This window comes from Labrus bergylta, chromosome 5, assembly GCF_963930695.1.
Source record: "Labrus bergylta chromosome 5, fLabBer1.1, whole genome shotgun sequence".
NCBI classification, from domain to species: Eukaryota; Metazoa; Chordata; class Actinopteri; order Labriformes; family Labridae; genus Labrus; species Labrus bergylta.
Window position 1 is genome coordinate 7,769,578 of NC_089199.1, and position 15,249 is coordinate 7,784,826.

The 15,249-nt window shown below is 39.6% G+C and overlaps 1 protein-coding gene across 1 annotated transcript in view; it reads right to left on the reverse strand.

Annotated features, from left to right (window-relative positions):
- The window catches only part of tox2 (TOX high mobility group box family member 2), a gene marked incomplete in the record, with an annotated part of 105,409 nt that overhangs the window by 30,318 nt on the left and 59,842 nt on the right, over nt 1–15,249 (reverse strand). Inside the window, 1 exon segment of the mRNA XM_065954662.1 lies at nt 1,941–2,228. Coding sequence (XP_065810734.1) covers nt 1,941–2,228 — 288 coding nt within the window.

Sequence of the window (15,249 nt, forward strand, 5' to 3'; positions counted from 1 at the left end):
CCCACACCCCGCAGTATTCAATCTATTAAGCCACAGAGTATGGGCCTCTGAATAGCAGTAACAAATATCCTGACTGCCGAGAGAAAGACTGTCCAATCAACCACTGTCTCCACAGTAAAGGTCATGACCAAAATGTGAAATGAATATGAAGATAAATGACACTCCAATCCAATACCTTCCAGCATTATATATAATATATAGTATGTTTATATTTCAGATCTGTATCAGGGCGTGGTTTGGCTTTATGCTTGTTTATCCTTATCTCCTCTGTTTAGGTTGAACATAATACATTATGCTCGACCTAGATATGCATCTGTATATATTTAATGTACACCATATATAATAGATGCTCTTTTCTTTCCATTACCGTACATGCTGCTGACTTGTCTTGTGTTATGATGACTCAGACAGAGAGAGCTGTATAAAACACATGTACTGCATTATGGCCTATTATATTATCAGAGAGGCACAGCTCTCTGTGTGTTTATTATGTCTCAGTCAAAGTAGATTAAGTTATGAAGCTGTAAAATGCTGACCTTCAAGCCCAAAAAGAAGAAGAAGAAAATCCTTGCATATGTTTTTATTGTTGAACATATGTGCTTCCTCTTCTCTGTGCTGGAATCAATAAAAGCATTCACATATGTCTGTACTTTAAAGGCAGGAACTTTATGATACATCAAATGCCTCATTCATGTAAAAATCCACCTCTGAAATATGTATATTTCTGTGGAGGTTAACATTTCTCTGAACTCCTCTTATTTATCAGCTCAGCTTTCTTTACCACATAAGGCTGTATATACTGGGAGAGAGCCTATATGCTGCATATGCTTTACATATGCCATTTATTGTGATAGAAACCTGTTCAATTTCCTGCAGTTCTCATGAATGCAATTATGGTTTGGAGATGCTAATTCGTGCAGCTGAGGGAGTAATCAACATGTATTCATGTTTGAAGGCTTGACAGATTGACCGATGCATGCTGTTGAGGTAGATATGATGCTGATGGATTTTTCCCACAATCCTTTTCTCCATGCAGCAGAGCTGACATGGCAACCGCTGAACAACCACTCAGTTATTCCCCCTACTTAGCCCCCCTTGTTCATGTCTTTGAAAATTACATATGCCTCATATGGTTGTAATTTGTGTCATTTTAAAAGCACTTTTAAAGGGGGCTGTTTTGAAAGCCTTGCGAAATTCCAAAGTTTTGTAATGTGTCTTAAAAGTCAAGTCTCTTATGTTCAATGTTCTTCATCATCTTACCCCTCTTCTTTAGATCTTTGAAATAGAATTTACCTCAGAAGGTGGCAATCTGTTTCATATTAAGAGAAAATTGGCTGTTTTGGTTGTTTTGTGGGATTCCAAAAGTTAGAAAATAATTTTTTAAGTCAAATTTGTCCAATTTTTTATGCGCTCCATCATATTTTTTCCCTTACTTAGTTGACTTCTTTATGTCTTTGAAATATTATTAATCCAACAAGTTTGCAATCTGTTTCATATCAAAAATCTCTTTAAAAGTTTGTATTCTGATAGTTTACCATTTCCAAAGGCTAAAATAATCATCTGTTAAATACATCCAATTTCTCATGAGCCCTGTCAACTTTTTTATCTGCTTTTGTACATGGCTTTTGTTCATGTACATCTGACCTTGTGTCCTTCTATTTATGTCATATATTACGAAAATACCCTCACAAGTCTACATGATTTGGTAGAAGCCAGTACAGTAAATTCACACCATAAATCCAAAAAGGGTTTAGTTTCAAGCAAACCCCTTTAAATAATAATAATAATAAAATAATAATAATAGGCATTCATCCAGATTCTTACTATAAGCCTAAATGGTACAAAATATTTGTCACCACTCCTGAAAATTTTCTCAGGCTCCTTGAACTCGAGCCTTTTTTTCCCCCAATGAATGGTTCAGTCCAGGTAATTCTACTCACCGAGGGCATTTGGCTGGAGACGAGGTGACTGTCCTGTGCCAGCATGTTCGACATCATGAGTGTGGGCAGCTCGGGGTACGAGTACGGGTTGATGAGCCCATTGTGTGGCAGCGAGTGGCAGAGGTAGCCTGTGGAGTCGTGCTCCATCAGGTGAAGCAGAGGAGGCTCGGGGTGGTTAGGTGGGGTGATTGGGGGGATCTCGTAGTCTTCGTCCCCGGCTCCGTTTCCACTGCCCGTGCCTCCACCTCCGCCTCCTCCCCCACCGCCGCCGGTCTGACCTGTGTAGCTCTAAGGGAGAAACGGAGAAAAAATAACTTAGGTGTTTGGATACTGTTGGATCAAACTCAAGCTACAGGGGTTTTTTTTGTCTGGTATAATTCCATAGGGGTTGCAGAATAAGCCATTCAGTTATTTTGAGCAACAACATAGTGATAAATCTAGTGAGTTGTTTCAGAAGCCATGGGTTCTTAAAGTGTCTATTTCCTGTGCAGGAAATGAACTGCGTAGGAAAAACTCTGGTTGTTTGATAAAGATTCAAAGCTACAAGATAAACCACACATACAATATACAGAACAAGTCAACAACAGCATATTGTTCTGCTAAAAACTAACACAGACTCTTCACTTTGGATGAATTTGGCACCTACAGGTTTAGCTAAAAATGTAGCAACTCTACTACACCATTAGTACATGCCTCAAACAGGCTTCTTTTTGCATTGTCGTATGCTTTTTGAGGTTTCACAGTATTATGAGGAATCCACAAAAAATGTGGGTAAAAAAACTTTTTTTTTTCCAACAACAGTACAACAAATGTGTCTGCAGTATTTGTTCTACTGTATGTTTGCAAATGTACTCATCAGTTAACCAATTTGACAACGTATGAATCCTCAAGACTTCAAGCTGACTACATTCAAAGAAAAAAAAAGTAGGGCAATTGATAGTGGCAAATAATCCACTGGGACTGGGGTCGTGTTACCTGCATGAATAGTTTAACCACAAATGCTCATAACTCATTGACTCACAGCTGTCTATTCTAAACAGAAAATGGGACATCTTCAAACAGTACCAGAGGTAGGTTCAATAATTTCAACAGATTAGTGCTAGGTGGCAGTATCCATAGCAACAGTTCAAGTAACCATTGCAACCTGCTTACAGTTACGCTGTCATTTAAATTAATTAATTTTAGAGATGCAGATATTCTTTTTCTTCTATACATGCTTAACTTGTGTTAATAACTGTTGCTAAAAAAAACATAAAATGTGACTGTAGTGAACCAAAGCAACGATACCGCTGCTTTATGACAATGTTCTGAACCTGACCTCACAATGAGTAACTGACTCAAATTCATGAACTGCAACATAATTAGAAGTTTTGTTGTTTGCGTCATCAATTATTTTCTTCTAACATAGCCCATATAACCTTAATATGGCATGATTGTATCTTATCGTATTCACGTCTAGTCACATTAAGTATTGTATCTTACCATTTCGTAACATACCGTATCGTACCGCATCATAACATAATCTATCGTGCGGTATCGTAACATACCGAATCGTAACATACTATTGTAACAAATAGTATTCTATCATAGCCTATCGTATCGTAGCCTATCATACCGTGTCGTAACAAACCGTATCGTAACAAATACTATCGTATTGTATCATATTGTCTCGTAGCCTATCATACGTATCGTAACATACCGTAACGTAACATACCATAACGTAACATACAGTATTGTATCGTCACATACCATATTGTATCGTACCCAAACATACCGTATCATACCGTATCATACATATTGTATCATACCATATCGTATATGGTATATGGTATTGTACAGTATCATGACATATCGTATCGTACCATATTGTATCATATTAGACAGAGATGTGACTCTTTAATTGCAGAGGACTTCAGGATAACACAATTTTTGACAGACCATCTCTTATTGAAATCTGTACCGTCATTTGATTTGAAGTCATTACTCTGGTCACTATTAATTAATGAAAAGCTCCTGTGTTAAGAATTAATGGTTAACCGTAAGATGAACTTGAAGCATTCATTCTTCAATAATATATATAGATATTTTCTGTAGGGAACATATCGGTAGAAATAGAAGAATGAAGAGTTTTTTTCTTATTATGTTAACATCTTTTTCACAATGGAATTTGGTTTATTCCACTCCACAAAAAGCTTTGTAAACTGTTTAAATCTTGATCTGTCATTTTGTTCAAATAGGTGTAATTTAGTTTCAAATGTTGAACGTCTCATTTCGGAACAAAAACTCAAAGCTCAGCGATCAGTAATAAAGGAAAGCAGCAGCCTCCGTGTTTGTGTGCTGTCGCGCTAACACAGTAAGTCCAATCAGATCAGAGTTCTGCACTGAGCAAGAAGAAAAGAAAAATAGCAGGGAAATTCAACGGGGAATGAAAAGCAATTTTGTCTGAGACGATCCAACTTGACTCCCATTGTAATGACTGAGTCAAATTAATCATCACAAATAATATTCTGGTGTCAGCCATTCAAGGGTTTTTTAATAGAATTTTTATGATTCATGTCTAGCGGTATACATCAAACAGTCAGTTCTGCAACATTTCTGAAATCAATTCAATATCATCTTTGTGTAGGCTGTCATCCTCGGCAGCAGAGTGGTCATTTATCTCTCAAACAGATACTTTTAGAAAATAAGGGGCGCGGGGAGATGGAAGAAAGGAGAGAGGATACAGGGCACTTTTTTCCCTCTTGTTTATCTCCACGCTGTTTTATTATAAAGGTGAAGGTAAAGGCACATTCTGTAATATTGTGACCGTATGATTAACTACTTTATTAAGATTTATAACTGACAATGAAATAACAAATTACCCACAAAAATAGGACTATTTTTCTGCCCCCCCAAAAAATCTCAATCTGCTTCTAAAAGACATGTAGAGCTTGTTACTGTCTAATGTTGGTGTTTATTTATCTGTAAGTGATAGCAGAATCCTTTAGTTTTTTATGTCACTTCTCATCGACCAAGCCGTTATGTTCCTGTAAGAGAATACGAATGCACACTTTTCTTTGTTACAACAAAAGCTTTCAGAAAGATTAAAATGTATTTAATGTGTTTTAAAAGAATCTAACACAGTAAGCACAAAAAAAAAAACAACAGATGAGAGGAATTTCATTAAGCTACAAAACCTAAAACATTAACACAGGTCTCTAATTTCACCACAAGAAAGGGACGCTGGGAATGTTTTATTGTGCAACAAGAATGCAGACACAGACTCAGCGTTTAAAGCACGCTTTTATCTTCCTTCATGTTACACCAAATAAAGAGAAAGAAGAAGGAAAGGAAGTGCGATTGCCTCAATTTGATTCACTTTGTCCTGAAAAAGCCTGCAAGCCAGTTGATATTAATTTTCTGGCCCGTCCTTTGATGACAGATGTTTTTGTAAACCTGTGGGGATAATGTTATTGTTTGGTCTAATGGACAAGAGAACGAACATTTCCTGAGATTCAATTTCCCTCATAATTGTTGGAAGGAAACTAAATTGTCTGCTGTAAACATTGGGGCCATTGTGTGAAGTGAGTCCCCGTGCGCGTCTCCCTCAGAGCCCTTCGCATCATTGTCATCTCTTTGCTTTGACCGTGTTTGACCACTGTGTAATCATAAGCCGTGCTTAGTCATCATCGAGCATGTTCATCAACCTTTTGTTTTCTCTGTGTTTAAATATATATCCAACCTACACAGACATTTTCCAGGTCATTTCCCAGGTTTCTTTTGCTTTTTTGATTGTGCAAAGGGACGAGGACTGAGGATGTGTCATGTGTTAGATTGCTGTGAGGGCTCATCCAGTGCCCTTGATGATAAAATGTAAATACCAAGGACGTTCCCAGTTGGATTGTGGCAGGATAAATTATTCATATGCCTCTATTCAGAATGAGCTTGCATGTACAGGAGCACATGTACACTCTGGTTAATGTATACTCTTTTCTACTTTAAAAGTAAAATCCAAACAAAGGAGATGAATTTGATGGATCGTGTGGTATAGACCAGCATGTGTCCTAGTATGGAATTGGCTTTTCAAACAAAAGCTCACCCCCCCCCCCTCTTTCTCATCATTGGTTTACTTTCAATAGCCAGCATCCAAAAGCTGCATTTCACAGATTCTATTTTCTCACAGAAGCATCCTTTATTTTCCCTCCTCTGATCAATAGCACAACCTATAGGGAACATTATTTCCAATACACAGTATGCTCAGCCTGCACAGCGAGCGAAACACAATCTGTAACATTTTAATTAAGAGACAGATCTCTCCACTGTAAGTGTTACATACCGGCACACCTTTCATTTGAAAGAAACAGATGAACAGACAGTTGGTCTGGGACTGAGAGAGAAAATAACATTGATTGGGGAGCTTTCCAGCTTGTCTTTTATTTTGGCACAGATCTCCGCCTCCCTCTGCAACACTGCCGGAGTGTTCAAGGCCTTCTGGAGATGATATTGACTGTGGCTAATGGCTCATTATCTGTACATTTTCTCTCTTATTATATTATTGTTGCAATGCCTGTAGAAATCTGGATCCAGAACATAACCCAATTAATAAAGAAATGTTTATTAAGTCTGTAAAATTAGTCGCTGTCAAACATAATTCATACATACAACAAAAGAGCTGCATGCCTCTCAGTCTCTGTGAAATACTTCAAGCTCTTACTCTTCAAACTGAAGCAATCGATGGATACAGGAACTCTATTTTGATCATTTTTGATCATTTAAGCCATTTTAAAACAAACATTCTCCCCTGCCAGCTTCTGCAAATTTGATGTTTTGCTCAAATTTTAATTTTATTGATTTTTTAATGGATATTTTTGGAATATTGGTTTGAATGAAAATGTGCATTTTTTCTTGTTTTTGACAGACTAAGTTTTTCATCAGATATTTCATAAAGAATCAGGGAACTAATCTATATTTAATACAATTATTATTTGTAGTTCTATTAACTTTGTTTTAGTACATCACCTCAAAGGGACTTTCCTTGAAAAAGAGCTTTTATGACAGGAGTCCCAGAAACTGTGACTATTTCCTCTTTAAAATAATCAGCCTAAACATAAAGCCCATAGATATGAACATGAGTGCATACTCACATTCAGTCCAGTTGCTTATGTGCCACACAGACTTCAGACTTTGGAGTCCCCTCAAGTCTGCATTTGTTTCGAGGAGAGGGTGGGACCGACAGCTCAGAGACAGACGATGACAGATCTGCCTCGCCGCTAATGTGCACTTATCTGCCTATTGGAGAGCTTTGTCACAGTGGTGATTTATGCTTAAAATCCTCCACACACTACTACTTCCATCACCTCAGACACACTTAGTTCCAACACCTTTTTGTGCATTGCTCTGCATGCAGAGACAAAGTCAAGCCCTGTTATCTTTCCTTTCCACGCAGTCCAGTTTGTAAGGAAAAACGTTGGATTTATCTTTGGGATGAATTTGAGAGCATCATCTATTCTTTTTAACCGTGCCATCACTCTCACAAAAAAAAGATTATACAGTATTTTTATGAATTATCCTGTTTACCTGTGCATGCAGGGCACCTCTATTTTATCTTAGACTGTATATAAGTGGAAGTAGCCTCTTGGTTCAAAAGTAAAGCCAATGCAGAAGTACCTTCAAATTGCATTTTCAAAGTGGCCCTCAGGGGGAGACGAGTTACAGAGGAAGAAGATGAAAACTAAGAATTAAAAGAGAGAAACTTGCCCTACTTCTCACTGATTTATTAACTGAGTTAAAAAATAATTCTGAATGAGTTTATGGGATAAGATGGGAAATTATGTGGTTTTATGTTAAATGACACAATACGATTTGATACCATAACATACCATAACATACCACACCACACCACACCACACCACACCACACCACACCACACCACACCACACCACACCATACCACACCACACCACACCATACCATACCATAACACACACTAAGGTAATGTTGGCGTTGATGCATGAAAATAATTGATGAGAAGTTGTGTGTTGTCTGTTTGTCTGATAAGGATATTGATCTGGGGCTTGAACCACACATGACCTGCCTCCACAGTACTAGAAATGTACTGTAATGTAGTTTTCTTTTTTGTTAATAACCAATGCAGAGTAAAGTTGATGATAAAGCATAATATCCCTAATGAGACAGGCTTTCTGTGACTGACAAGAAACTACCACAGTGGACATCTAATCCATGATAGAGGTGCAGCAATGCATATGACGTCAGCGTGGCTTCTATTGTTATTCCACAGTTATGATAATTAGAGGGAAATAGCTATCTCAGATCTAATAACATTCACTATTTTGTCAAATCTGAAGAAAAAAAACGTGATTTCTATTAATTTGTCTGTTTGTTACTGATATCATTTTCCTTTTTCCTCTTCTTCCTCTCTCCCTGCCCCTCCATCCCTCTCAGTCAACTCAGGCTTAATTAAAGCCATAGCTGTTCATCTGCTACAATATCATGTCAGGGGGTATCAACACAACACAAAGCCGTCTCTGGCAGAGCCCAAAGAGAGAGAGAGAGAGAGAGAGAGGGAGGGAGGGAGGGAGGGAAGGAGGAGAGATCCAGTTACAGCCACCCTACACCTCCACTCTCCTCTTCCTCTCTTTGCTGCCCAGACCAGCCTGTAGCATGCACCCTCACAGAGCCCAACAGTTCTGGTCCCTGCTCCAGCCCCCCCCCACGCTCCCCGGACCCTGATCAACCCCCCCCCTCCCAGTCCTCCCCTGTGTCATCTCATCTCTCCCTAAAACAGCCAGGCTGCATTATTTATCTGTCACTATGTTACTGTTTGGAAATCATGAAAGGGGCTGTGGGTATGGGGATGCTAAACTACTTGGTCTCTGTCCGGTGAATGAATGGGACGGGGGGGATGAGCAGGGTGGGGGAGAGAGAAAAAGGGGGTGAGTAAGGGAAAAATAATGTCAAAGGCAAACGCTTTCTAGGAAATAAAATACAGCTACTATCTCTTTAGCCACAGCTATGTACGAAGAAAATAATGCAGCCGTGTGAAAAAATAAAAAAAATCTATCCTTATGGAGTGAAAAAAAATGGATGTAATGGAAAAGCCAACCAACTTTACACCATTTGATTATGCGATTCGGCCTGATTCACCCCAGAAACTGAGTTGATTACTAACTAACCTCCCATTGACTAAAACCAGCCGCCTTAATTGTCCCCCTTACTTTTATGTCTCCTTCCCTCCTTCTCCCTCGTGTATCCTGTTCCCAGCGCTCATCTCACTTGTCAGTCAAGGTCAGGAGGTCACCCTCATCTGATCGCGTGTCAGAGCCGATTAGAATCAGAGCTTTTGTGCCATGTCATATTTCATTATGCATTTGACTCATCTTGTGGGTCAGGGGGTCAGTGTGATTTGATTGGATGACAGAAATGATATAATTTGTGTTTAACCCTAGGCTGTATGAGGCTCTGAGTGGCGTACTAATGCATTTGGCTAAGATGGGGCAAGGCCCTCTCCACGAGCGACTAATTTGAAGTGGCACACCGCAGAGTTGAAGGAGAGCCAGAGCTATTGCTCAACATGCTGAGGTTATAAGGGAGACTTTATCAAATAATAAACACAACCTCTCTTGTACCTCTGTTTCTGTCTGTCCATCTCTTGCACGCTTTCTTTTTTTTACTTTACAAACTGATGCAAGTGCACAGACGTTAGCTGCCTCGCGCTGCCGTCTCCGCTCCTCCCTTTTTTCTTTCTTCATCAATTTGATTCACTAAAAATGTGTCACTGACCTTCTTTTCTCTAGTGGATTTTTTTCCTCTTCCTCTTTCTGTTCTGCCTCTTGTTTCTTCCTCTCTGTCTAAGAACACTTGATATCGTCAGAGAGAGGAGACTAATGGAGAAGTGCTGTCAGCAACAGCCACATCATTATTGCTGAACATTCAAGTGGAACACAAACAACATTTAAATAGCTCCCAAAAGACTCCAGAATATAATGGAATAGGCAAATAACGATGGCAAAAAAAATCTAAGTTATTATTTTCAAGAAGAATAGGGACAACATTTACCATTTGATCAACAAATATGTATTTATATCCTGATTCATGTAACAGTAACCACAAATTCACATGCAGCTAGCCAAGTTAGCTTGCACTAGAATTAGCTGATAACCTTGATTACCCCTCAATCCACACTAGCCGCACCTCTCATCCAAAAAAAAGTCACGTCTAGGTCTTAAATAAACAACATGGCAGCATCCAACATATCAAACCCAATAAGGCTAAAAGGGTCCATTGGTCATGTCACGGTTGCTACATCCACTTCTCCTAAACAGTCTGGTTTAAACAACATACTTTTCACGTGATGACCCATTTTCTTAATACTACAACATACCAATGTATTCCCCCTTTTCATTAAACATGTGTTCTTTAAACACACCAAACTTTATAATTTCCTCTAAAAACAAGTAAAGACGCCCAGTCAGCTCCTTTAGACATGTTATTGTCAAACACATATCCTAATGCTCTGTGCAGAAGAGTTCAGGAACTGGCAGTAGTAATTATATGCAGATGCAGCCCAGTGTCAGTGAAAACTCGCCTGTGATCTCCACTAATGCGGTCGAAAAACAAACCATGGGTGCACGGGATTGCTCAGGTTTCCCAATAGTCATCTAGAGTGATTGTGATGGTGATGTTGATACTGCTGTGGGTGAAGAAGTGGGGAGAGGGGAGGATGGAGGGAGGGGGGAGAGAGTGGAGAGGAAGGAGCAGAAAAGAAAAAAGGAGGGGGGGGGGGATGGGACGGAGATGAATCCAACATTTCAAATGAGGACCATAATCAAACTTATTGCCTGACAGGGTGGATCTTGGATTATAATGTTACGTTGGCAGACATGCAGTACTATTTCCAGAGTCCCCTCTGTCTCTTCCTGTTGGGAGCAGCGATGTCTCCTGCAGAAGGAAGCCTTTTTAACTTTGCTCCTCTGCACACAACTGTCTGTTCTGCGGGGCTTAAAAAAACAGAAAATGTTACTTCTACTGCCGAGTACAGACCACACAGAAGCTGCCCAGAGACTTAGAAACATAACAAAAAAACAGCAGCCAGTCAACTGTTTTTTAATTTTGAATGACTCTTCTTTTACACTCACTGTCAAAACCATTATTAGCACGTGGACAATGGTGCTTCTGTGTCTGTATGACAAAACTAATTATTGTTATAAGAACAAGTAAATGGACAAAAACAGCACAATAAAAGGTTGGTGGATCAGTACCCACTGACTCTAACAATGTTGGAGATAACAAAGGGAGCGCTGATGGCGCAGTCATCCAAACAAACGTGCATTATTCTGAGAATTGTTAGGATCCTGTCACCCACAAATAACTCTGCTATACACCAACAGAAACTGCATGAGGCTGGTGAGTGTGTGTGTGTGTGTGTGTGTGTGTGTGTGTGTGTGTGTGTGTGTGTGTGTGTGTGTGTGTGTGTGTGTGTGTGTGCTCTTCTGTGCTCATGTGTGTGTGTGCCATTAAATCTGTGTGACAAATGTGTGTCTGCATGCATGAGTGTTATGGCTCTTTGTGAATATTTTCAAGGTATTCCTGATTCATTTGAATAAAGACTTACTGTCAAACAGTGCCTGCTCTGTGTGACTGTGGTGTGAGTGCGTTCTTAAGTGTCTCCCCTCCCTGGTTCTGAGTCAATGAGGCTGTGTATCGGAGGCTGGCACAGCTGGTGGGAGCAGGAGTCTAACATCTGGACCCTCGTACTCTTGGTGCCATTGTTAATAAGAGGCTGGTGGGGAGTGGAGGGGAGTGGAGGAGACAGCTCTCCAGTGTCAATGAACCTCCCTGTCTCTCACTGGAGCTCAGCACTGCAGCTTAGACCTGATGCAGCACAAAAAGGACCTCCAGCTTAGCAGCATATCTAAGACTAAGATCTCTAAGATAAATCTAGGAGGGAGCGTTTAATAGGCCTGGGCCACGTTAGGAGCGTGATTGTAAGGATTGTTAGCTGGTTTATCAGTCAACTTTGGTTTGGACTGTCAAATAACTATTAGTGAATGCATTGCCACAAAATGATACTCTCAGACAACAAATATGTTTGATTTTTGGTGGTTTTCTCTTGCAACACAAAATTCTTGTTTTTCCAAGCTCAACAATTGCTAAATAATGTAGATTTTAAAAAAATGGTATTGACATTAATGCCGCCCCCTTGGAGAAACTCTTAGTCCTGCACAGCCAGACCTATCTTCAGATTCATAATAATTACCTACTGATGAGTCAGTGGGTCAAGGATGATCCAACTATTGGCCAAAGTTACAGATGACCAGACAACTTTGCATACCCTATGGAGAAATCAAGCGTCGACACTACAGAAAAACTAAACGCATTCCAAACTCTTGACGTATACAATTTTGTACTCTGCGTTCATGTCCAGGACATAGGATACTGACATTTGTAGATGTTTTTTTAGTGTTTTAAGGATTGATGTTCTGCCTATAGCCAGCAGAAGGGACAAAGCTATACAAGAAGTGGGCTATCATAAACAAGTCAAACAACTACTGGCAGTGAACTGCACTTATAGGCAACTCTTTGTTAACTACTTAATTCATTGTTTAATGATATATGAAAGCAAAGTAAATTCCCCCTATGTACTGCTTCTCTGTGTTTCTCTCCACTTGAGACTAAACACAGAGTGAGTGTGTTTTTACAAAACACTGTTGGGAGGAAACTTGTTTTGAAGGAACATCTGCACATTAGAGTTCAAGCCCTGGCATCTTAATGTTACAGTCCAAAGGAAAATATATGACATAAACTTAAGAAATAATAAGCCTGCCATGATCCGAGTCTTGGTCAAAACTTGCAGCTTTAAGGGAGTAGCTGGCTGGGTAGGTGGTCACTTTGCATCATATAGAAAAAGGTTAAATGAAATTAAGTCAGGGAAGGAGACCCCTTTACCCTTCAACTATAGTGCGGTAATCTTGTCTAAATTTTGAATTGTCAAGTACTTTGGTTTATGATCAAACACATTAAAGGTTAAAGATTAAAGGACACTCACATCAGTCTCCTCTTTGTTTCTGTTTAAAACTAATGAACACTGGACACATTTTACCTGAAAAACATCAACATATTAGCATCTCCTTTGTGAACATGTTAACACACTGATGTATAGCTGCGCCATAGAGCTGTTGGCATGGCTACTATTAGGGTTAGAGTCCTAACCTTATTAAATTAACTCAAAACAGCGGCCATTTATTACTGTAATCGATACATGTTTTGTTTCCATATTCTTGCTGTATTTTCTGTAATCTTCTCTACAGATTGTTAACCTCACCTACAGAACACAAATAGAGGCTTTCATACAGATGTATAAATATATCAGCCTCGGGCTTTGTATCAATAGCTTTGCTGTGTTCTGCTTAACCCGATTAATAAGAAAAATGAAATAACCTCATTTCAACTTTCTCCGGGCTGAGGAAACAAGTCAACATGGATCGATGTCAGCTTAGAGCGGTTTTTTTTCTGTACCTTGAAGATACTGCATCAATAATTAACCAAGTATTTCTGCTAATGAATCTCAGTTCAATGGAACATTTTCCTCTCTAATAACCCATGCCTTTTTTTTTTTTTTTTCACAGCCGAGAGGGAAAACGGGTTCAAGGCCAACTTTGTACATTTCATCTTTAAAGGAGATAGAAAATCTGTGTGGTTGTGGAAAAGCTAAACAGACACTGACCATTTTCATGGTCTTTTCTAAAAGTCTGGCATGTGATCTACAAGAGTGAGTGTTTGGTCCCTCATCATTCTCTCCAATGAGGTGAAAGGGTCTACACAAACACATTAAGGTTGCCATTAGTTTCATCTGATCACCTGGGGCAACAGGGGGATGGACAGCTTGGCAGAGCGAGGGCCTTACACAAATATACAGCTGTATATGTGCTGCCATGTCAGATGACTATTTCAAACAGAGGGGCTTTCAAACAGGCCAAGAGAGAGTGAGGAGGGTGAGGTTTTTTGGGGGGAAGGGGGGCTCCAAATGACTGTAAAAAGGCCACAGGGAGAGGGAATGGGAGGGAGAGAGAGAGAGAGAGAGCTTTCCATCTTTCTACTGCCGTGACAAATATGCCTGCACATCTTTTTGCATTGTCTCCGCTCTCTGCTTCGTCAGCGAACAGCTATAGAAATATTTTGGCAGGCTGCGCTTTGTTTTCCTTTTCACAAAAGATGGAGTGAGGGAGAGAGAGAGAACGACAGAAAGCAAGAGAGAGGGAAAGGGAAAGGGAGGGAGAGAAAAAAGACAGACTGGGGGAGTGAGAGAGAAGAGGACAGAGGGAGAAAGAGAGAGGGAGGTGGTATTGGTTGGGAAAGGTGAACGGATGTTGTCAGAGATTTATGGAAAATTTGAGAAAAGAAGGATAAAGAAAGGAAGGTGGAGACCAAGAGAGTAGAAATATGGGTTAAAGGCAAGGTGGAAGGAAGGTTTAAAAGTTGGGGGGAAAAACGAGACAAAAGATTGAGTAGGAGATGTAGTTGTTACAATACCTGTACCAGTATTAGAAATGCCTTCATGACAGCCATCTGTTTTAGGCCTAAAATGTAGTATCAGTTTTCGGCACCAAAAAATATCAACTTGTTTCTTTATCTTGAAAAACATTAGCCAACACAAAATAACATTTATCATGGCTTCCAATAGCAACTGTTTAAGTGCTGCACAGATAAAATTATTTCAGGTATAGAATGACAGTGGGGAAAAGCAACAGTGCTAGCTAGCAGAGAGTGTTATTTGCCACAGCTAGGAAAATGTTAGCCTTTTCCCTTTTTCAGGTAATATTTTTTCATATGAAGCGATGATTATTTAAAACGAGTAGAAAAATAACATGAAGCAATTTAATGTAGAAAATCTAGATTGTCTGGAGCTGTTTTGTTGACCAAGTTGACTCAAGAGGGCTGATGCTAATGCTAACCCAGGTTGTAGGTTTAGCTTGGATTCATTTGGTGTACTGAGCCAGGGTATACACGAATAAAAACGATTATTTATCTGTCCATGGTTAGAATAAGTAAGCTGATATGTTTGTGTATTATCATACTGGGTATAAGAGAGAGAGAGACTTGATGACGTCAAGGCTAGGCGTTTGAATCAGTTTTGGGTAGTGTCATAGCATCTCAGGGAAGAGAGGGAAAAAGGTGAGATTGGTCAAGAAGTAAAGAAGCAGTGGTGGGAAAAATAAAGCAGAGGGAGATAAATCAAGTGAAGTGGCAAAATAAGATTGGGGTGTCGAGCAGAGTGTTTGGCACCTATAGAAGAATCAATCGGAAGAAGAGGG